This window comes from Myxine glutinosa, chromosome 7 (genome assembly GCF_964187855.1).
Source record: "Myxine glutinosa chromosome 7, kmMyxGlut1.1, whole genome shotgun sequence".
NCBI classification, from domain to species: domain Eukaryota; kingdom Metazoa; phylum Chordata; class Myxini; order Myxiniformes; family Myxinidae; genus Myxine; species Myxine glutinosa.
In genome coordinates, this window is record NC_136267.1 from 46010893 (window position 1) to 46033554 (window position 22662).

Genomic DNA, 22662 nt, shown 5'->3' on the forward strand with positions numbered 1-22662 from the left:
GTCCAAATCCGTCCACAATTTTTTGAGATATCTTGTTCACAGAAAAACAGACAGACAGGTGTGAAAATATAACCGCCATCCACCTTCGGTGGCGGAGGTGAAGAATTGCTGCAATCTGGTACATCTCAAATTCAGGAAACAGTCATAATCTTTTGAGTTCAATATATGAACCTAGATTCTTGTTTCTGAGATTGATTGAGATTTGTTGAAATATGTATAAGTAATTGTGCAAATATGTAACTGAATACAATCTTTTATGTCCAGGAAGTAGTGAAATTACGTTTGAGAGCCATTGGTTCAAATGCAGCCTGAATTTTGAAGCCGAAGCTTCAATAAGACATGGGGGGAGGATAATATGAAAGTGTTGGGAGGTGTGATTGAAGGAGGAGTAAGGAAGGTGGTAAATTTCAGGAGGAGTGGAAATAAATATATGATAATATGAAATTATGAAATATATGATAATATGAGGATAATATGAAAGTGTTGGGAGGTGTGATGGAAGGAGTAAGGAAGGTGGTAAATTTCAGGAGGAGTGGAAATAAATATATGATAATATGAAATTATGAAATATATGATAATATGAGGATAATATGAAAGTGTAGGGAGGTGTGATTGAAGGAGGAGTAAGGAAGGTGGTAAATTTCAGGAGTGGAAATAAATATATGATAATATGAAATTATGAAATATATGATAATATGAGGATAATATGAAAGTGTAGGGAGGTGTGATTGAAGGAGTAAGGAAGGTGGTAAATTTCAAGAGTGGAAATAAATATATGATAATATGAAAGTATGAAATATATGATAATATGAGGATAATATGAAAGTGTTGGGAGGTGTGATTGAAGGAGGAGTAAGGAAGGTGGTAAATTTCAGGAGGAGTGGAAATAAATATATGATAATATGAAATTATGAAATATATTGTTACAGACACGACTTTGATGTTAAGGTGGGCCGAGCGGAATGGCCGTCGTGTCCGCACAAATTACCCGATTGTACTCGAACGTTGACGAAGCCGCGCCACGCTGGCTCAATAAGGAAAAAGAAGACACCCGGCTGGATTATAATGACAGACACCAATGTTTCGATTCTCAAGTATATTCGTACGGAAAGGTTAGATTACAGGGGCTAGAGGTATATCACAGGAAGACAGGCACTTAGACACACTCTTATATTGACCCCGGACAGACGACAGATAAACGGGACAACGGCTGACTCACACGGGGGTTGATGGCAGGGAAAGGCAGGTATCGGTGGCTCCAGGTGCACCTGGGCTCGGGGCAGAATCAACACGGTTCGGTCCGGTCCAAAGATGCGGGGAGGTCACAGCGCTCGGAGGTAACGTTCTTTCACAGGCGGGTTCTCTTCCTCTCAGCGATCGCAGGCAACGTTCTTTCTCAGGCGGGGCGCATCTCACTCAGCGCTCGCAGGTACCTCTTTCTCCAGCTGGGGGCGCATCTCTCGTCACGTCCGCTAAGTCGCCACGTATATCCGGCGGGGAGTGACACGCCCTCGGCTCGTTAGCTCCGCCCCAGATGGAATCGGTCCGCCCTTCTGATTGGGTGCGGGGGGGTTACCAGGCTCCGCCCTTGACGAGGAGCTGACAGCCAGCCCCTCTGGTAACCCCGTGGAGCGCCGAGCCGGTGTGAGGACGCATCCTCCCCCGCGCCGCCGCGCCGCCCCCATCTCCTCTGTTGTTGTAGTTATAGTTGTGGAAGAAGATGGAAGGAGGTATGGAAGATGGAAGGAGGTATGGGAAAGGTCCTAAACTCACTACTGATGCCATATAATCACATTCTGGTGCAACGAAGAGTCATAATTAATGGAAACGAGGCCTTAACTGACATAGACTAAGAATAACTAGCAAGATGTCCGAAAGTTGTCTACGTGTGGTGCGGTGGACCTGGGCACGACATTTAATGGGGGAATAAGGGGAAGGTCGGCTCTACTGATTGTTGTTTACAGACAATGGGACTAGGGAATGGGGGATTGGGGATAGTTGGGGAGTATTGGGGAAAATAGGGGAATATTTACAAGCGGATATGGAGGCCAAATTCCATATTCGCAACATTGCACCCTTCTCTACCCTCGGGGCGTCCCGACCCGATAAATTTTTACCTACTTTAGTGTGGCACGCAATGTAGTTCCCTCTACTATTAACTCTACCCTGAGTGCGACAGTTTTACAGATATTCACAAATGAGTAAATATGTCCCCCTGCGACGTTGCACCCTTCTCCTCACAGAAACACACCCACAGGATAACCGAATCCGGAAAGAATTCGCAAACTAAACATACAGCCGGTAGGGAGCATTATTTACACGACTACGCTGCTATTTACACTACGATCCAGGACCTGTTTTTGGAGGAACACATGCAGACGTTATGCATAGAGAGAGCGCGCTTGCCAACATCGATACACCAACCCACGAGTGCTCTGTGGCCGACGGCCTTTAATAACGTGCAGAGCACCCTTCCCGAGCATCAAAAGCACCACCCCACCACCAATCGGTGCAGTCACCATTGTTCATTGGAATAAAAATAAATTCGACAACCCCTAACCCTGCAGGTGTCTCTTGCTCTTCTTGTGGTGCACTTGGTGTTAACTAAAAGTGGTTCACCTGTATGGCATAGGTGCCACGTTGACCCATAGGTCCATCCCCGGGTGGTGCTTGGCCGCAAACGAACTGCGGTCCATTGTGGGTGGCCACAAACATTGCGGTCCATATGGTGTATCGATCCCGGCAGCAAACAGCGAAAGTGCAGGCCCACAACTGCGTAGCCAGCACCTCTCTCTCCTCTCTCTCTACCCCAAAGCCAGATCCTCGGAGGTGGGAGACAAAAGAAGAAACAAGTGAGTAAGGTGGTAAGGGCGCAAAAGTGCACGCAATATAAGGTAATGCACACTGGGGGCACATGGGAACCAGGTGAGACAGGTACGTTCCTATCGTACGCCCCCCCCCCCCCACCAGGTAACCTACATGGCCCCTCCCTTACCCCTTACTGTATCCACACAACACAACACTACCCATAAACATCTACTTTACAAATCAACAAACATCCCTACTGTCTTCCCCGTTCCTCCCATATACCAAATTCGTCTTCTCTCCCTCCTAACCAATCAAATTTGCCATTTTCAACTCTCATCAAAATTTGCCATCTCCAACTCAACATCATAATTTGCCATTACCAATTCATCATCAGTCCCTCCTAGGGAGGGAGAGATGGAATCACCCCAATGTCTCATCCACGTCGTGATGCGTCTCACAAATCCACACAGCGATTCATCTCCTGCAACAAAACAAAGAAAACACAGGTGTGGAGTCATCATCATCACCACAGGTAAGTGGCTGCGTATGGTGCGACAGGTTCATCAATCCTAACTATTTCCTAAATGACTTTAGCAACTTTACACTTCCCGGGGTCTCTCTCCGGCCAAACCATTGGCCCTCTTACACTATGGGTTCTAAAAACCAATTCCCATTGGCCAAACTGTGGTGCTTTTCAATTTGGGGTCTCACTCCCCCGATTCATCTCCCGGTGCCCTCGCACAATTTCCGGGTTGTGGCGTGTACCTCTCCCAGCGGGTCTACCCACCTGCACACCTCCACCACTGCAGTTGCCACCCGAGCTTACCTAGCTCCTCACCCTAACCTAACTAACTGGGGCAGGCCCTCTGGCGCTCTCCCCACTCGGTGCCCTCTCTGGCACTGGGCTACCCGGGTCCATCCTCCGGATCCTCGGGCCCCATCCACAACTCTACCGGCTCCCAGAGCCCACCTGCGGCCTCACCTGGCCGACATCCTCACAGTGGTGGAGTGCTCAACCAACTACACACACTAACAGGCTACACGCCCAGCCATTTCCACAACACTATTGCACCCATTCACAACACCATTCTGCAACCGCACCACAAGTGCCAATATCCAACCACAATTTACCTGTACCCTCTACCTAGCACTTACACTACCCGCCCCGGGTACTCGTGAAAGGGGTCCACTCTTCCCCCATCCACACCTTCGCACCATGCACACCACTCCGTACCACTTACTCCAACTTTCTCCACACACCTGTACTTGCACACCTGTGCTCTCACACCTGGTGCCACCGGCACCCTTCTCTCCCCAAGCGCATTCGCGCTGATCCACAACACTCACTACTCATACACTGCTCCACACACCTGTCCAGTTGCACACCTGTGCAATCACACATGTTCAATCCTCACACACACAGCATCATCTCAGCTAACTACTCCCTTCTGAAACTTGCGCTTCCCAGTCGTCCCTTTAACTATTGCGCTCCCTCGTCATTATCAACCACACTAAACTACCTGCGTCCCCACTACAGGTATCAGTCACTAACTAACCTTAACGTTACCTACTGTCATCTTCGCTAGATCCCTACACACAATATCCTAACCCACCCGGGCTAGTTTTCACTGCCATACACCCCATAAGCTATAGCTCCTTTGCCCCCACCTGTGAGGGATGGTGGATTTGCCATCCCACCACATCGGGGGTCTCTCACTATCAATTTTGCTTACCAAATTTCAACAAATTAAAAATTTGCCAATCACTACCCATCATCTGCCAATCACTACTGCCAATCCCTTTGCCAATCATCAAATTTTGTTTTTCTCTAATTTTGGGTCCAAAACACTAACTTCATCACCCAGTCTACTCACTAATACCTCTCGGTGCGCCAATTCCCGTTCAAAGCCAGGCTTCGTAAAGCCAAGCCATGAATGCTGGTTGTTCTGTGCCAGCGGTTGGATACGTCCGGCACTCGGTGCAGGGAAGGAGGTTTACCCGGCCCGAGATCCCACGCACCTTCTCGGCACGGAACCATCCAATGTCCCGATCTCGACCTGCCGGAATTCCTCAACAAAAAGTGGTCGCCATGACGACTCTTTCTATCGGGCCGCCCGCTCCGCCTAGTGGAGCACGGACGTTCAAAGCGAGGCCCAGCACGGATCGCGCACGGCGGTCCTTTCGAACCCGCCGTGGCTCGGATCCCCGCTGGTTCTCGCGGCACGCGAAACCCGGCACGCACCGAGGGCCCGCTTCGGCTAAAAGTCGACCTAACCTTTAACCCGGTCACCGTCGATGCTTCACCTGCTTGCTTACACCCCGCAGCCCGTTCCTTGCTCACACCTCCAGCCGTTTCCATGCTCCTTGTACCGTTCCTTACACACCCAGGCACACCCATTCCACTCACAGCCTTGGTCACACACCTGACCACCGAACACTTTGGCACACATCCGTTGGTAGCACACCACACCAACACACCTCTTCGCGCCCCCTCCTCTGTGACAATCACAGGTGTGCCCTCATTCGCACACCCATCCACGTGCCTCACCACCAACTCCAGCGTGCATTCCCACTCACGCTCTACCATTCCAGGTGTGCATCCTTCCATCCCAGGTGTACATCCTCGCTCACCTGTCACAACCAACTCACGCTCCTTGTCACTCTCACTACTCTCACTACTCTCACCTCCACTCGTGACAACGCACTCACCCTTACTCTTGACAGCACACTCTTTCTCCATGCACCTGTCCGTCACACACCTTTCTCGCGCACACTCTCCCGTTACACCCTCTGTAACACTCACCACAGGTGGACACTCTTCCTTACTTCTGACAGCGCACTCTTTCCTCATGCACCTGTCGGTCACACACCTTTCTCGCGCACACTCTCCCGTTACACCCTCTGTAACACTCACCACAGGTGGACACTCTTCCTTACTTCTGACAGCGCACTCTTTCCTCATGCACCTGTCCGTCACACACCTTTCTCGCGCACACTCCTGCGCACACTCTCCCGTCACACCCTCTGTAACACTCACCACATGTGGACACTCTTCCTTACTTCTGACAGCGCACTCTTTCCTCATGCACCTGTCCGTCACACACCTTTCTCGCGCACACTCCTGCGCACACTCTCCCGTCACACCCTCTGTAACACTCACCACACCGCGCTCCCATGTGCTCCCTCGCACACACGCTACGACCGACTCACTCTCGCCAGCACACTCACTCCTTGGTACACACTTTTTCCTCACACACCCCAGAGTCGGACTTTCTTGCACACCTCCATTTTCGCACACCAGACCTGTCGCACACTTCACCCACGGCCTCTCACGAACACCCGGGTCCATCTCGACCCCCAAGCTCCTTAAATCCCCTGGCGCATCATACGCACGACCATATTGGTCACCACTTACACCGGGTCCTCTTCCTCTTCGCTTCTCCTCCATCACCTGCGAATCCCTCATCCGGTTAATGAGCACATCACGATCCAAACACAGACTTTGGACCAATTCTTTTATCTCCTCTTTTATCTCCTTGTTATCCCCTCTCCGTCGCTTCTTAATTTCGCTCACCCCTTCTTCCACTTCTAATTTGTGCCTCACCTCTTTTATTCCCCGGTACGTCTCCTCAAGCTCGTCCTCCAAGGCTACCTTGACCGTTTCCATGTGCGTCCTCACCTGCCGGTCCTTCGTCTCCATTACCTCTACCACCTCGTCCAACCTCGTTGTCAGTCCCTCACGTACCATCTGACATTGCCTCTGTGTCGCTATCAAGTCGTTTTTAATTTCTTTTTGTGTCGCCTTTAAACCTCCTAATACCGCAGTGTTCCTTTGAACCTGCTCCACTAACTCCGTTTGTCCCACCGTCAGCTGCTCCACCTCCTGCGTCAGGTCCTCTATGCCCCCTTGTAACTTTACAGTCCCCTTTCTCACCTCCTTTTCCATGTGCTCCTCACAGTGCCTCACCTCCTCGCGCACTCCTCCGACCTCCTCACTCACTCCTCTTCTGATCTCCTCTCCCATCACTTGCATCTCCTGCCCAGATGCCACCCTCATCTGCTCCATTTCCTCCCTGTGAGCATCCAGTTTGGTTTCTACCCCCATTCTGACCCCCTCTATCTGCTGCCCCATTTGGTTAACTTCCCTTTCCGCTTGGTCCCTCATGTCCCTCAATTTGCCTTCCATCCTGTTTTCTAACCCCTCTAACCCATTTTTCACTCCCTCTATCTGATTCTCCTGGGCAGCCATTCTATTTTCTACCCCCTCTAACCCCTTTTGCATCCCTTCCATTTGATTCTCTTGAGCGGCCATTCTGTTTTCTACCCCCATTAACCCATTTTTCACCTCTTTTATCCCGTTGTCTAACCCCTCAAAATTATTGTCTAACTTCCCAATTTTCTTGTCTAACTTCTCACCGGTACCCCTCGCTTCGTCCCTCATTACCCCCATCTGGTTTCCCATTACCCCCAATCGCTCACTCCGAGCATCCATCCGGTTCCCCAATCGCTCCATCCTGTTTTTCATGTCTTCATTATACTGGACCATAAGGGCCGTCATTTGTATACAAAACGAGTTCAAATCCATCGGGGGCGCTGCCACGGTCGCCGGCGCGGTGACCAGCGAGGCGCCATTTTGCGTGCTTGCTACCCTCGCTGTTTCGCTCTCCTCACGTGTCTCAATTTGGTCCTGGACCGACCCTGCTTCACTCTCCCCTACCGGACCCCAGCCGTCTTGATCCGCCATAGCGCGACTTTCAAAATTCGAGTTCCGTAACACAAATCCAAATTTTGCTGTTATAATTTCGTCGAGCGCAGTAACCGCGGGACCGCGCTCCGGATCGATTTTGTCGAGCGCAGTACGCGCTCCGAATCGATTTTCCCTCCCAAAATTTGGGCCTAACTAATTTAGTCCCGGGTCCGAATCTCACTCCTCGACACCAATTGTTACAGACACGACTTTGATGTTAAGGTGGGCCGAGCGGAATGGCCGTCGTGTCCGCACAAATTACCCGATTGTACTCGAACGTTGACGAAGCCGCGCCACGCTGGCTCAATAAGGAAAAAGAAGACACCCGGCTGGATTATAATGACAGACACCAATGTTTCGATTCTCAAGTATATTCGTACGGAAAGGTTAGATTACAGGGGCTAGAGGTATATCACAGGAAGACAGGCACTTAGACACACTCTTATATTGACCCCGGACAGACGACAGATAAATGGGACAACGGCTGACTCACACGGGGGTTGATGGCAGGGAAAGGCAGGTATCGGTGGCTCCAGGTGCACCTGGGCTCGGGGCAGAATCAACACGGTTCGGTCCGGTCCAAAGATGCGGGGAGGTCACAGCGCTCGGAGGTAACGTTCTTTCACAGGCGGGTTCTCTTCCTCTCAGCGATCGCAGGCAATGTTCTTTCTCAGGCGGGGCGCATCTCACTCAGCGCTCGCAGGTACCTCTTTCTCCAGCTGGGGGCGCATCTCTCGTCACGTCCGCTAAGTCGCCACGTATATCCGGCGGGGAGTGACACGCCCTCGGCTCGTTAGCTCCGCCCCAGATGGAATCGGTCCGCCCTTCTGATTGGGTGCGGGGGGGTTACCAGGCTCCGCCCTTGACGAGGAGCTGACAGCCAGCCCCTCTGGTAACCCCGTGGAGCGCCGAGCCGGTGTGAGGACGCATCCTCCCCCGCGCCGCCGCGCCGCCCCCATCTCCTCTGTTGTTGTAGTTATAGTTGTGGAAGAAGATGGAAGGAGGTATGGAAGATGGAAGGAGGTATGGGAAAGGTCCTAAACTCACTACTGATGCCATATAATCACATTCTGGTGCAACGAAGAGTCATAATTAATGGAAACGAGGCCTTAACTGACATAGACTAAGAATAACTAGCAAGATGTCCGAAAGTTGTCTACGTGTGGTGCGGTGGACCTGGGCACGACATTTAATGGGGGAATAAGGGGAAGGTCGGCTCTACTGATTGTTGTTTACAGACAATGGGACTAGGGAATGGGGGATTGGGGATAGTTGGGGAGTATTGGGGAAAATAGGGGAATATTTACAAGCGGATATGGAGGCCAAATTCCATATTCGCAACAATATGATAATATGAGGATAATATGAAAGTGTTGGGAGGTGTGATTGAAGGAGGAGTAAGGAAGGTGGTAAATTTCAGGAGGAGTGGAAATAAATATATATGCAATAAAAACGAGCAGCATGGGGAGGAACTGGGTATTGGTGGGCAGGAGAGAATGGGCAAATTGGGTGAGCCTGAAATGGGCAAAGGCATGTGGAAGATGAAGGAGAGCAATTTCATTATGGGGGAGTAGAAGAAAGAATTTTAAAAATCGTGGTTGAGGAATAAATAAGAGAGATAGAGAAATATATGAGGAAAAGATAGAGAGATAATTGCAGTGAATGGTGAGGAATTAAAAAGACAGATAAGGAATAAAGAACAAGAGAACAAAGAAAGAGAGAGGAAGAGAAATCTGTGCATGAGGGACATTAGGAGGAGGGAGGGAAAGGGAGAGAGGGTGGGAGAAGGAAAAATCAAGCCTGGAAGGGGAGGGAGGAAGAGACACTGTGCGTTGGGTGAAATGTGTGGCTGAAATGCCCGCACGCTGACTGCCCATGGGCTGCCCATGTTCCACTGCCAGGCCAAACGGCCACCGGCCTGCTGGGCCACACAGCAGGGTTGGAAGGCCGTGGGCCGAATGCAGGGAACTGGTTGGCGGGCAATGCGTTCGCGGTAAGATATGTGCTTTGCATGCAATGCTGTGCCGATGTTGTGACTGTGCAGCGGCTTCCCATGGTTAAAACAATGCTGCATAAATGCTGGAGGCTATTTGCTGTAAGATGAACACTTTGACAAGACAAGGTGCAGCTGGCTGTGGGTCTGTGTGTGTGCATAGGTGCTGGTTGCTGTGCTCGGTGCCGGCAGCTGGTGCTGGTGGCTCAGTGTTGATGTCTGGGTTGGGTAATCGAGACTTCCGAGTTGGGTACTTGGAGCTGAGTACGGATGCTTTGTTGATAGTGTCCAGAGGCTGCTAGCTCAGTGCTGATAGATCGATATTGGTAGTTGGGTGCTGGTTGAGTGCAAAATTCTGTAAGATGCTGCTGGCTGTGTACTGATGGCTGGATGTACTAGTAGTTGTTCACTGATGTCTAAGTGCAGATAACAGGTGCCTTGTAGCTGGATGCTTTAGGTTGGGTGCTGGTGGCTGCGTGCTTCCAGCTGAGTACGCCGCTGATGATGTGCTGGTGGCTATGGCTGCAGCAGCTGGGCATTGTTGTTGTCTAGGGGATAGTGTAGCTGGGTGCCAATGGCCTGGTGCTGGTAGCGGCCTGATTTTACTAAGATAACTCAAAAAGTTGGAAAAAAAAACAAGAATATACGTCTTGCTTTTATGATTTCATTTCTAAATGTAGTGTTCCTTAATTTATATGCACTTGCTACATTTGTTCATGAAATTCTATGTGCAAGAATATATATATATATATATATATAATTTCCTGTTTCCTAATTCAGCCACGTCTCAGTCGGTGGTTATACAGATGGGACTTTAAATTTGGAAAAATATAATGGTCACTGGTTGCTAGGTACTGGCCGGTGTACAACTGCTCAAAGCCACATTCGCAGATAGCAGAGTGCAGCATTGGCCTTGTGGCCAGGTGTGATGTCATGAAGGTGCACACGTTTAGTTGTTCATAATCCCTTGACGTTTGTTCTTTGTGGTCTGCCATGGCTATTGCATGAGGGTTGCATAATATGAATCTGTGCTTGTAGTTTTGTGAGGCATATAGTCAATCAGCAGGAAATGAAGGCTATGATCTTGCCACCTGAGGGTTGCATAAGAAATGTCTTGGGTGGCAATGACCCCTTGTGCTTCCATCGCACGGATACCAATTTGATCTCAGGAACCCATTGGTGGAACCACGTTTCACCGCCAGTTACCAGATGAACTGCAAAGCGAAGAGTCTGAGACGCTCACTCACTGCCTGGCACCAGTCATTGCTGTTGATTAAGAGAGCTGAGATTTCAGGAGACTCAAGTATTCATGGATGATGGTAAAAATGGTGCCAAAGGAAATTCCAGATTATGCAGACATTTTGGTGGCCTTAACAAAGCGATCAATCAGTGGTTGTGGAATTTGAAGGCACACGTTCGCCGTATGAGATGACCGCGTGTTTTTGCTTTTATTTGAAGCTGGCACATTCTTTCAATAAATAAAAAAAATTGATGACACCTTGATCCACAATTGTACAATGAAGCATAATTCTGGATTATACTTTTCAATAACAATGTCAGATTAATGAAATTATTGACATGTAACAAGGACATACAGTCACGTGAAAAAGTAAGTACACCCCATGTAAAGTTTTGACTTTTTCAACATATTTAAACATAAAGCTATTTGATCTTCATTTCAACAATATTGATAGATAAAGGTGATATAATATAACAAATATCATGAAACATTTACATTTTGTAGTCCATTGTATAATTTAAATAAACATAAATGCAAATTTCGCATGTGGAAAAAGTAAGTACACCCTTGGCTCTAATAGGTGGTATTGCCCTCCTTGGCAGAAACAACCTCAAGTTGGCGTTTCTTATAACTCTCTACCAGTCTCTGACATCGACTGGGAGAAATTTTTGCCCACTCCTCCATGCAGAATTCTTTCAGCTGTGCGATGTTTGAGGGGTTTCTTGCATGCACAGCTCGTTTCAAATCCCCCCACAACATCTCAATGGGATTTAGATCCAGGCTTTGACTTGGCCATTCCAGAACCCTCCATTTATTTCTTTTCATCCATTCCTTGGTGGATTTACTGGAATGTTTAGGGTCATTGTCATGTTGCAAGGTCCACCTTCGGTTGAGCTTCAACTTTCTGACAGATGGCCTCACATTATCCTCTTGCACCCTCTGCTACAATGAATAATTCATAGTGGATTATATGATGGTGAGCTGCCCAGGCCCTGATGCAGCGATGCTGCCCCAAACCATAATATTTCCACCACCCATGCTTTACAGTTGGTATCAGGTTCTTGTGGTCAAATGCTGTCTTTGGTTTTCGCCAAACATGTCTTCTGGTACTGTGGCCAAATAGCTCTACCTTTGACTCATCTGTCCAGAGCACATTGTTCCAGAAGTGCTGGTCTTTGCCCAGGTGTTCATTGGCAAACTTTAGTCTTGCCCTGATGTTCTTTCTGGACAGCAAAGGTTTCCTCCTGGCACACCTCCCATGTAGATCAAATTGTGCAGCCTCTTTCTAATGGTAGACTCATGCACTTTGACATCAACAGTGGCAAGAGCTACCTGTAGGTCCCGTGATGACATTCTGGCGTTCTTAGAGACTTCTTTCAGCATCTTGCGGTCTGCTCCCGGGCTGAACTTGCTGGGGCGGCCTGGCCTGAACAAGTTGGCAGTTGTTTGGAATCTTCTCCACTTGTAGATGATCTTCTGGACAGTCGAATGATTGATTTCAAATTGTTTGGAGATCTTTTTAAATCCCTTCCCAGACTCGCATGCATCTATAACATTCTTTCTGAAGGCCTCAGAGAGCTCTTTTGATCTAGGCATGGTGACACCGCACACTTCAACAACAAAGAGCAAACCAAACTAAATGTCTGAGGTTTAAATAAGACAGGTTCCTCCAAGATCCTCTCTAACGATGTTCTAATCATTTGCACCTGAGCTGGTGCACCTGATTCTAATTTTAGGTATTTGAAGTAGTGATAAATATAGGGGTGTACTTACTTATTCCACATGCGAAATATGCATTTATGTTTATTTAAATTATACAATGGACTACAAAATGTAAATATTTCATGATATTTGTTTTATTATATCACCTTTATCCATCAATATTGTTGAAATGAAGATCAAATAGCTGTATGTTGAAATATGTTGAAAAAGTCAAAACTTTACATGGGGTGTACTTACTTTTTCACGTGACTGTATGTAAGTTCATACTGAGTATGAAACCACAGCTCTAGACTGATAATGAAGACCCCATTCCCAGAAATTTCTAAATGCCGCTCATAGCTTGACTCTTGGTCATCGGATGCTCCAGGATAGCTCGATACTCAATTTTTTCGGAATTTCTTTGAATGCCCCTAGTCGCCTCCTCTTTGCCCGATGCTGTCTGGGAGCTCATAGCTGGTTCTGCAAATTTAGTGCTTACATTTTGATGACAGGTTTCATTGCTTGGGTTTTCTTGAGAGGCTGGGACGTGGCGAGGTGGAGCGCAGTGTGGAGTGCAATGATATATAACAGTAATTTGCACATTGCTGCTGGCCAATCCCATTGTAGCAGGCCAAGGTGCTATATACGCCTGGCAACACCCCTGAGAGCCAGTGGGCTACATCAGGTTTTTGCAATTGTTTGCTGGAGTGTGTGATCCACAGCAGGATGCAAAATCCTTGGCAGAAAAAAACACCATGTCTGAACCTGGAATGACTCACCCTGATAAATTCTATATCACTGCTATTCCTTACACGAGTACTAGTTGCCAAATACTGGCTCTGGTGCTCCCCGTTGTGCTGTCTGTTTGGAATTCTGCTTTTGACCCAACTTTGGGGTTAACGCAGGCAAAGTTAGGGGTGGTTTGGAGAATGGAAAGCTGTATGTACTTTGTGAAATACAGACATTAGTGTTTGCCACCTTTCCTTATCTTCTCTAGTTCCCTTCAACGAGACACCAACCTACACCCACCGTCGACGGCGTAGCCAACCTGTTCCAGCCCCTCGCGGAACCCTCACTCGGTCCAGTTCTGAGCGTGGCCTGAACCCGCCGGGACTCCCTGGTGGTCTCTCACCCCCAGCATCACTCCGCAGCCTGCCTCCTCTCTGCCCGGAATCTTCACAGCACCCTGAGCCTTGTTCACCAAATTGTCCTAGTTCTGTGGGCATGTCTGCTGTGAAAGGCATGCAAAATGCCATTCTGCCTGAGACTCGGGGCACTCGAGAGGCTAATGGTGGCAAGAGGTATTTTTTTAAAAATACATAGTCCAGGCTCGTGGATGAGCGAGGACACTAAACAGATCATGACACAACATAACAAAGGGAACAGTAGGAGAAAGAGAAAACACCAACAGCATGGCAGAGGGAGAAGGTAGACGGAGACAGACAGACAAACAAGGGATGCGGGTATCGATGAGTAAAGGAAGTAAAGATTAGGAAGTAAAGTCATTTTAGATTCATATTGTATTAATCATTTTGGAAAAAATATTTCATTTTAATTTACCTAATTAGCGATTACCTGAATAGCGATTATATAGCGAATATAATAGCGATTAGCGATTATCTCGAAGGTCACAAGAAACTCATTTTGCAATAATTGTTCGTTTTCCATTCATCGTACACTTTCCAAAATCCAATCTCACCCCTCCCCTCCAAATCTTCCCCATCACCCCTCCCCTCCAAAACTTCCCCATCACCCCTCCCCTCCAAATCCTACCCATCACCTATCCCTTTCAAATCTCCCCCCTCGCCCCTTACCTCCTAAACTCCCCCCACACCCCTTCCCTCCAAGACTCCCCCACGCCCCTCCCCTCCTAGACTCCCCCCTCACTCCTCCCCTCCAAATCTCTCCCATCTCCCATCCATTTCAAATCCCTCCCCTTGTCCCTTCCCTCCTAAACTCCCCCCTAACCCCTCCCCTCATAAACTCCCCCCTCACCCCTCCCCTTCAAATCTCCCCACCCTCATTTCTTCTCCATTTCCCCCCTCTCACCCCTCCTCCTCAAAGCGTCCTCCCCGCTTCTTCCCCCTTCCAACTCTCACCTCCATCTCCCCCAACCTCCTGCTTCGCTCTTCCCCCTCCTCAAATAACACCTCATTGTGCCTCACCCAATCACCATCAAACCTTTTGTCCACCCCATCCTTCCCTTTCTCAGAGCTATTCTGAAATATCTGACACACCTTCAACAGCTCTCCCTACCTCTTCCACATCTTACCTTCCACATCTTCCACAACTCGGTACTCCTCCCCCCTGTTCTGTATCCGATGCTCCCCCTTCCTCTTCATTAACGGTAAGGACCTCAAACATCCGGGGCCTTCGTTCAAACTTAACTGATCTCTCAATACAGGTTGCTTCTGACAAACCAGACGTGATCTGCTTAACAGAAACTTTCCTCCTTCATGATGTCTCTGATTCCTTAGTATCTCTCCTGGGTTACTCCCTCCTCCGGTATGATAGACCTGAGCCTCGTCCTGGAGGTGGGGTTGCTATCTTTATCAAAAACTCTCTTCCTCACTCACCCTGCACTGCCCTCTCTCCACCTCACCCCCAGGATTACCTCTGGCTACGGCTTCCCCTTCGCTCCCACCTCTTGTTCATATGTGTGCTGTACCGTCCACCAAACAGTGATGACTCCATCTACATCTCGCTGTCTGATAATATGGACCAACTTCTATCTACCCATCCCAACTCTCTCTTCCTCATATGTGGTGATTTCAATTGTCACCATGCCAGTTGGCTGGGTGTGGGTACCTCTCTCACCAGCCATGGCTTCTCAGCAAAGGACTTCTGCGACTCACTGGGACTGACACAATCTGTCAATTTCCCGACCCGGATCTCAGTCAACGGAGCATCTTCTCTTCTGGACTTGGTTATGACTAACTTCCCTGAAAATGTCTGCTGCTCTTCTTCTGCTCCAATCGGCTCATCTGATCATGTGCTTGTTAAAGTGGACATCTCTCTGACCATTCTCAGGGAGCCTCCTCTGCGTTGATGAGTCTGACATTTCACTCAGGCCAACTGGCACGGTCTTCAAGCAGCCATCAATCATCTGGACTGGTCTCCCATCTCCACCACCTCTGACATCAACTCATCCTGGGAATTCTTCCAAAGTAAATTGCTCTCTCTCATGCACAGATTTATCCCATCTCGTCTTCAGTTGTCATACCCTTCCTCCCGTCCATGGTACACGGAATCTTGCGGTGAGGCTGTTGCCCAGAAACAACTTGCCTTCGTCTCCTGGAAAGCAAATCCAATGGAAGGAAATCTCATTTCCTTTCACAAAGCCCGAAACAAGTGTGTGTCCAGTGTCCACCCTCAGGAGAGCCAGCAAACAATATCTCTCCGTTCTCAAGACCTAACTCTCTTATCTGTCTCCCTCTTCCAAATCCTGGTGGCATCTGGTCAAATCTGTTTCTGGTGTTTGTTCACCCTCCATCCCCTCCCTTACCTCAAATGGCTACACAGCTGACTCCGCACGTGAAAAAGCTGAATGTCTCAACTCTGTGTTTGCCTCTAAATCTTGTGTCCCAAACCCATCCCTCTCTGTACCCACCGTACCCAGTCGTACTCAGCTGCTCCTGGACTCTGTGTCCTTTCCTCCTGACAAGGTGGAAAAGTTTCTGTCAACCCTCGACTCTGATTCTGCAACTGGACCTGACGGCATCAGCCCACGGGTCCTAAAATCCTGTTCTTCCGCTCTTTCACTCACTCTCTCTGTTCTCTTCACCCGCTCTTTTGCTCAAGGTCAACTGCCATCTGCTTGGAAATTAACCAACATCACCGCTTTACACAAAAAAGGTGGAAAAACAGATCCTAGCAACTACAGACCAATCAGCCTTCTCCCAATTATCAGCAAAGTCATGGAATCCATCATTGCTTCGGATATGAAATCTTTCCTCTTCTCCAATGGCTTGGTCTCTGATCATCAATTTGGTTTCAGACCAGGTCACTCTACTCTTGACATGCTGCTTCTGCTTTCTCAACAATGGATGGAGGTCCTCAATGCCAAACAGGAAATTAGAGCTGTCTCCCTCGACATATCATGTGCCTTCGATACGGTCTGGCACCCCGCTCTGCTCACCAAACTCTCCTCCTTTGGTATCCATGGAAATCTCCACGCATGGCTGGCAGACTTCCTCTCTAGTCGTAGTCAACGTGTGGCCCTGAATGGGGTTCTCTCATCTCCTCTTCCTGTTCAGGCTGGAGTTCCCCAAGGCAGTGTTCTGGGCCCTGTGCTTTTTCTGGTCATCATCAATGATCTCTCTGACTCTCTTGATAATCCTCTCTATCTCTTTGCTGATGACTCCACTCTCTGCCACTCCATTCCTCATCCCTCAGATCGGCAGTCTGCAGCCTCCTCACTCTCTGCAGACCTGGACAAAATCACTGACTGGGCAAACAAGTGGAACATGTCTTTCAATCCTGACAAATCTCGCACTCTTACGATGTCTCTCCAAAAAGACCGACTGGACAACCCTCCCATTCACTTTCTGAATAATCCTCTCCAAGAAGTTCTGTCACTCAAGCTTTTGGGTCTCACTATCTGCCATGATCTTTCCTGGGAAAACCACATTTCAAATCTGGCCTCCAAAGCCAGTCGCCGACTGGGCATCCTCCGTCGTGCGAAGTCCTTCCTTGGCACACCTGAGCTCCTCACCACATACAAGGCTTTCATCCGCAGCTCAATGGAATACTGCTGTCCCCTCTGGGCTGGTGCTCCTGCCTCACACCTAGCTCGTCTTCATGCTGTTGAAACCAAAGCGTTCAGAATCACATTGGAATCTCCCATGATGAAGCTAACTCCGAGGGCCTTTCACTTACTCACCGCAGGCAGGTTGGTGGTCTTTCTGTCTTCTACCGACTCCTCTCTGCCGATCTTCTACCGATCTGCCTGCAACCCTCTTATGGTTAAACTGCCAAAATCAAGACTCTCTGCTCACCTTCACTCCTTCATTCCTCTTTTCTCCCACCTCTGGAACAAACTCCCCCACTCCCTTCTGTCGGGGAAGTGGTGAGACTCAAGACGCCAATGGTCGGAAACAGGTTTTACAAAAGGTCACAACTTTATTAACTGGTTATTCACTTCATTCCATTACCAAATAATATCGTTTAACTCAATGGACCAGGTTAACTCTATCCGCATAGTCCTTCTTGTTCGGCTGCAGCGCCGAACTCGTGGTACGCGTTCATTCCGTCGGGCAGGGCTTCTGAGGATGAGTGCTCCTGACTCAAAGTATGTTTCTGTCTTTATGGGCATCGTCGCGCTAATCCCTTCTCCGCAAATGCCCCGAGGTCATCCACGCTCGCCTCATTGGAGCCGGCTCGCTCCCCTCCTGCTGCGAGTTCCATTTACCAAACAATAGGGGGGTGCTCCAGCCTGGGGCTGTGACCAGGTGGACAAGCGATTACCATGTTCGTGCGCATTCCTGACACTCATTTACGAAATCGTCTATCTGCTTCGTTACTAGTCTCAATCAATGAGTTACATTTCCACAATTCCCTCATCTTTTTGTTTTTGTTTATATTAACCATTAATCTAAACATCAATATAAGTAAACAATCAATCACTGCAAGTAAACATCAATACAAGTATAAGTAAATAATCAATCACTGCAAGTAAACATCATTACAAGTATCCAAACCATAACTTTGGTAATCAAATTCCCTTAGGCATACACCGTCATCCTGCAAGAATCACAAAACATTTCGTTGGTCATTGACTCCTTCCATATTGTTCAATCTATTGCATTTGCATCACAAATATCTTTTCAAAACAACACTTCACCATCACCAAGATACAACAATTTCACTTCATTTTCAAGTTTTGTAAAGCATCTGCACCATCTGGCAAAAACGTTTGCCTCCACACAAATGTTGACTTTGTTTGAAAGGAAGGGCTGATCACTTGTGTTTGAATCCAGGTATAAAACATTTTCTCCTAATGTCTTCATAGCACCTGCACTACTTCGTGTAGGATTTCGCTGTTGTGGTAACATTGCGGAGTCATAGACTGACCCTGCTCTCCATGTAGCATTCTTGCCACTCTTGCTGTGAACCATAATGATTCCTTGAACAAGGCCTTCGCCCAGTTGTAGTCGACTTGCCTCCTCCCTCATTATGAGTGGGCAGCAAGTGTTGGTGTAATGTTGATTGGCCAGCAAGATGTGGAACAGGGATGCCGGATGCATCCACAATGATGTTGGGACCATGGTGTTCAGGTCATTCATGGTCCATACCAGGAGCAACCAGCAGAATCGTGCACAGCTGTTGTGACAAGGGCACAGCCGTTTTTTGCAGCTCCATGCTGGTTCCCCGGACGTTGGTGAAGTAATAACATATGTCCCCGCATTTCACAGAGGTTGCAGGTAAAATGTCGTTGTCCTGCAACTTCTGATGTGGTGAATGTTCGAAGCCTTCGAACAAGAGTAAGTGATCGCCTTTCTTTCATATGTTGCAGTGTGATCCAGGCAAATGGTCACATAAATTTCATTGGTGAAGGTAAGCATTCATCTCCAAGTTACACGGGAGAATGTCTTCATCATTCTTTGAGAAAGAGGGTGTATGCCACGATTAACTTCATTTTTTAGCCACAAATTTTCTTTCTCGAACTTCTTCCCAATTCCGTTAGCACTCCCTTCAAAATGTGATCTCGTCTTATCCTTATGCTCAGTCACATCTGAATCTGCTTTCCACACACACTGAATCAGATAGGGTACATCTTACCATGAAATCAGCATAATCATGTATATCTTACGACAGTTTCACATTCAACAATTTGTTGTTTTCCCTTACAACATTCAAAAAGTTATATTCATTTATATGCGTCACACAAATAATATTCAATCAGGTATGTATTTTATTACTAAACTAAGAATAGCATCCACAATTGCTTTCAGGTTAATATAGTTCAAAAATTAACTTGTGCAGGTATTTTAGCACTACTCTAAGAAAATAAATTGTATATGATTACAATCACAAACAGGAATATCTAATTCCCAACAAAAATTTTCCCAAACCAACAAATTAAGCATAATGTATTATTACCATAATTCCTCTCCACTTTTTCTTTTCCCCCTTTTTTTTTTTTTTTTTTTTTTTCTAACAGTGTGTCACTCGTGGTGATATGAGTTCACTGATATTGTAATTGACACAACTCATAACATTGTCGTTATGCCATTATCTTAATTCTACTGTATTCATTTGCAACATCACTTGATTTAATCTTTTAATCTCAGTATTTATGTCGCCATAAAATAATAATAATAATAATAATTCATTTATTTTGTATAGCGCTTTTCCAGAAGCCCAAAGGTGCTTTGACAGAGTCTTCCTTTTCTGGTTCCACATTTCTTTCCTCATTTGTCACTTCATGCGTTATCATCGTGTTGTTGGTTACCTTATTCAAACACACCGTCACTAAGGCTTTCAAGCAAGCCACCACTAAAACAATTGCCAATATAACTACTAAACCAACAAACAAGTCTGCTACTCCTTGTATATATTCATACCTATGACATAATTATATGTCGATGACATTCAACATTATATACCAAACTAACAAGCTTCCTAAAAGGTAAATAAAGAAAATCCCTTAATATGTAACATAAATCAGATTATTTGTCTTACCCTGGTCCCCCTATCTCCCGGGGTCGAACTAAATCCCCTAATCATGAGTGTAGTTGTGATACATTATCCCTCATGTTGCGCTAATATCAGTAGATAATGGTATGTCATGTAGGCAAATAAATGTCACTATCCCAAGTAGGAATATCACATGTTGAAAATGTAATGTTTATCAATGCAAGGGGTGTTAAAATGTAATTCAAATGAATGTATATCACGACTATCATTTATCCGCCACTGAATGTTCTGCTGGGCTGCTAGGTGCAGCCTCATTTTTTTTTTTTGGGATCGTCCACCTTAGCCCCATGTGCTTGCTTGCAATGAGAGGCATGAATCCAACTTTCTATTTTGGGTCCATATTCGTTTCTATTCTTATCAATCTCCTATGGTTTATCAATTCGTTCCAAGATACCGCAACCAAAGGTTTTAACCAAAGCTCTACCAAACTATTTCCAATGTGAACAAAAAATGCCAGTGAAACAATGATTCGAGGAATTAACTTCAAGGGGTCAATAAATTTATTCTATAACCAGATCTAATTTTCCCATCCAATAGTTTGCCTTGCCACATGTCATATTATAACACTTTAATAAACCTTCGAAAAATGTTTCCCATCTCAACAAATTTCCTTTTTTTTTTTACAAATAGCCATGTGTAACTTACGTATTTAACTACAATTTCCTCTCAATTTGTTTGGCCTAACTGGCCGCAAAAGTGGCTGCCAGCATGCAGTACCGTTTTTTATCTACCAAGGAAGTGTTCGTCCACACAAGACCTCTACCAAAATGTTGTTTGTAAAAACAAATCTGGGATTTCTGATTACATGGATGCACACTCTCAGGACATTTTCAGGCTGCTGTTAACAATCCACTACGATAAATTAATTCCTTTACCCACAATCAAATAATTAGTACAAATTGAGGATATTATCCCTATCACATTCTTTTATAGATTCATTATGTTGGATCTAATTTTTTTTCAATAATTTTCCACTGCTGTAAGGAAGAACAATAGCTCTCATAAGTCTTAGTAATATCGTACTTAATTTGCCCAGCATCGAATAATTTATTTACTATCCTTTCTGATCTGTTAAGCAGTGACTTTGTTTGAACTCCAGAACTGAAAACCCACAATAGTTCAAACCAGCAAAATTTTCTTTACTATTTTCCCATATCATCTATGCCTAAAACACATCCATACATACAGCACAATTTATATGCTGATAAAATTCAAGTTTATATATATAAAAATCCATGAGCAGAGTACTCTGGGAAGTCAGTGTAAGACCTCTCCAAAATTTGGCTAATTTTGTACTCCCACATTTTTATGAAGCTCATATCCATAAATAGCTTTGATTCTCATATAAATTCGATCACAATGGAATCCCAAGATTACTCCCAATTTTTACTATTAATGAATAGCTGCTCATAACTCAGCAAATCAAATCTTTATTCTCCATCTCCCTTGACAAAAGTGAGAATTTTCATAATCAAATTATATTTCTATTTTTTTTTATTTTACGAATTCTCTCGATATGCGATCCCATCCCCATGGAACTATCTATTTTCCAGACAAGGCACACTGTCGGTGTCAACAATCTTGTAAGATTGATACACAAAAACACTAACATTGACACACAAAATACCCACACACACGTGCATTATGCGTATTTGTTTGCGTTGGAACCCTTATTTACCGATCCGGATGGGTGTCAACTTTATTTCAATTTCTCAAAATTTGTCCTTCAATTTTATAAGTGCTAATACACAAATGGACCAAAAAGTTTATTCTTAGAAAACCCCTATGACGTCACATTGACATTACCCTTTCAGTTCCCACAATAATTTATCCAAATTTGACTACCCACCCATTTGTATGTCAGTCGACCACTGACCTATCAATCGTGTGGAACAATAGTCCGAAATTCCCACCTGATCATGATGTGACTCTTGTCACTTGGTTTGCCAAAAAAATTGCAAAGCAATTGTTCCAAACTTTGTAAATTTAAAATTTTGTGCCCAACATAAAAGATCCAATTTCGGCATTTGATCAATTAATTATCAATTTGCTTACAAGCAAAAGAAAAAATGAATAATTCTTGCTCCGAAAACTTTTCAGACCCAAGAATCATCGACAGTTATTCATGTTTGTCCAGTAATCTAATTTGTTGAGGCCAATCGTCATTTGGGATTTGTCGCAATGAAGGCCTAATCATTGTCTGAGGTATCGGTCAGCACTGGTACCCTTGATCTTGGTTTACCCTATTAACTTGTCTTCCTTTTGGTATACGGACATCCTCTTTTCCAATGTCCCATCCGTCCACACTTGAAACACCGGTTTCTGTCGTTGCCTGGTCTGTGCACCTGTGCACTTGTATTGCTGGGCTGCATCTCTACATCCCTGAGTTGCCACTGCAATCTCTCGTTATCTCCTGAAACACGAAAAAATTCTCTGTACCGTCCTTTTTGGGGAGACAACTGGAAATCAGATGGG

The 22662-nt window shown here is 46.3% G+C and overlaps 1 protein-coding gene across 3 annotated transcripts in view; it reads left to right on the top strand.

The window, feature by feature from the left end:
• The window catches only part of LOC137430737 (uncharacterized), a 265309-nt gene that overhangs the window by 152983 nt on the left and 89664 nt on the right, over positions 1-22662 (top strand). For all 3 annotated transcript variants that reach the window (XM_078781624.1, XM_078781623.1, XM_078781625.1), the window contains exon 11: positions 13487-13790. In XM_078781624.1, the coding sequence (XP_078637750.1) occupies positions 13487-13790 (304 nt within the window). The remainder of the gene's footprint in view (positions 1-13486; positions 13791-22662) is intronic.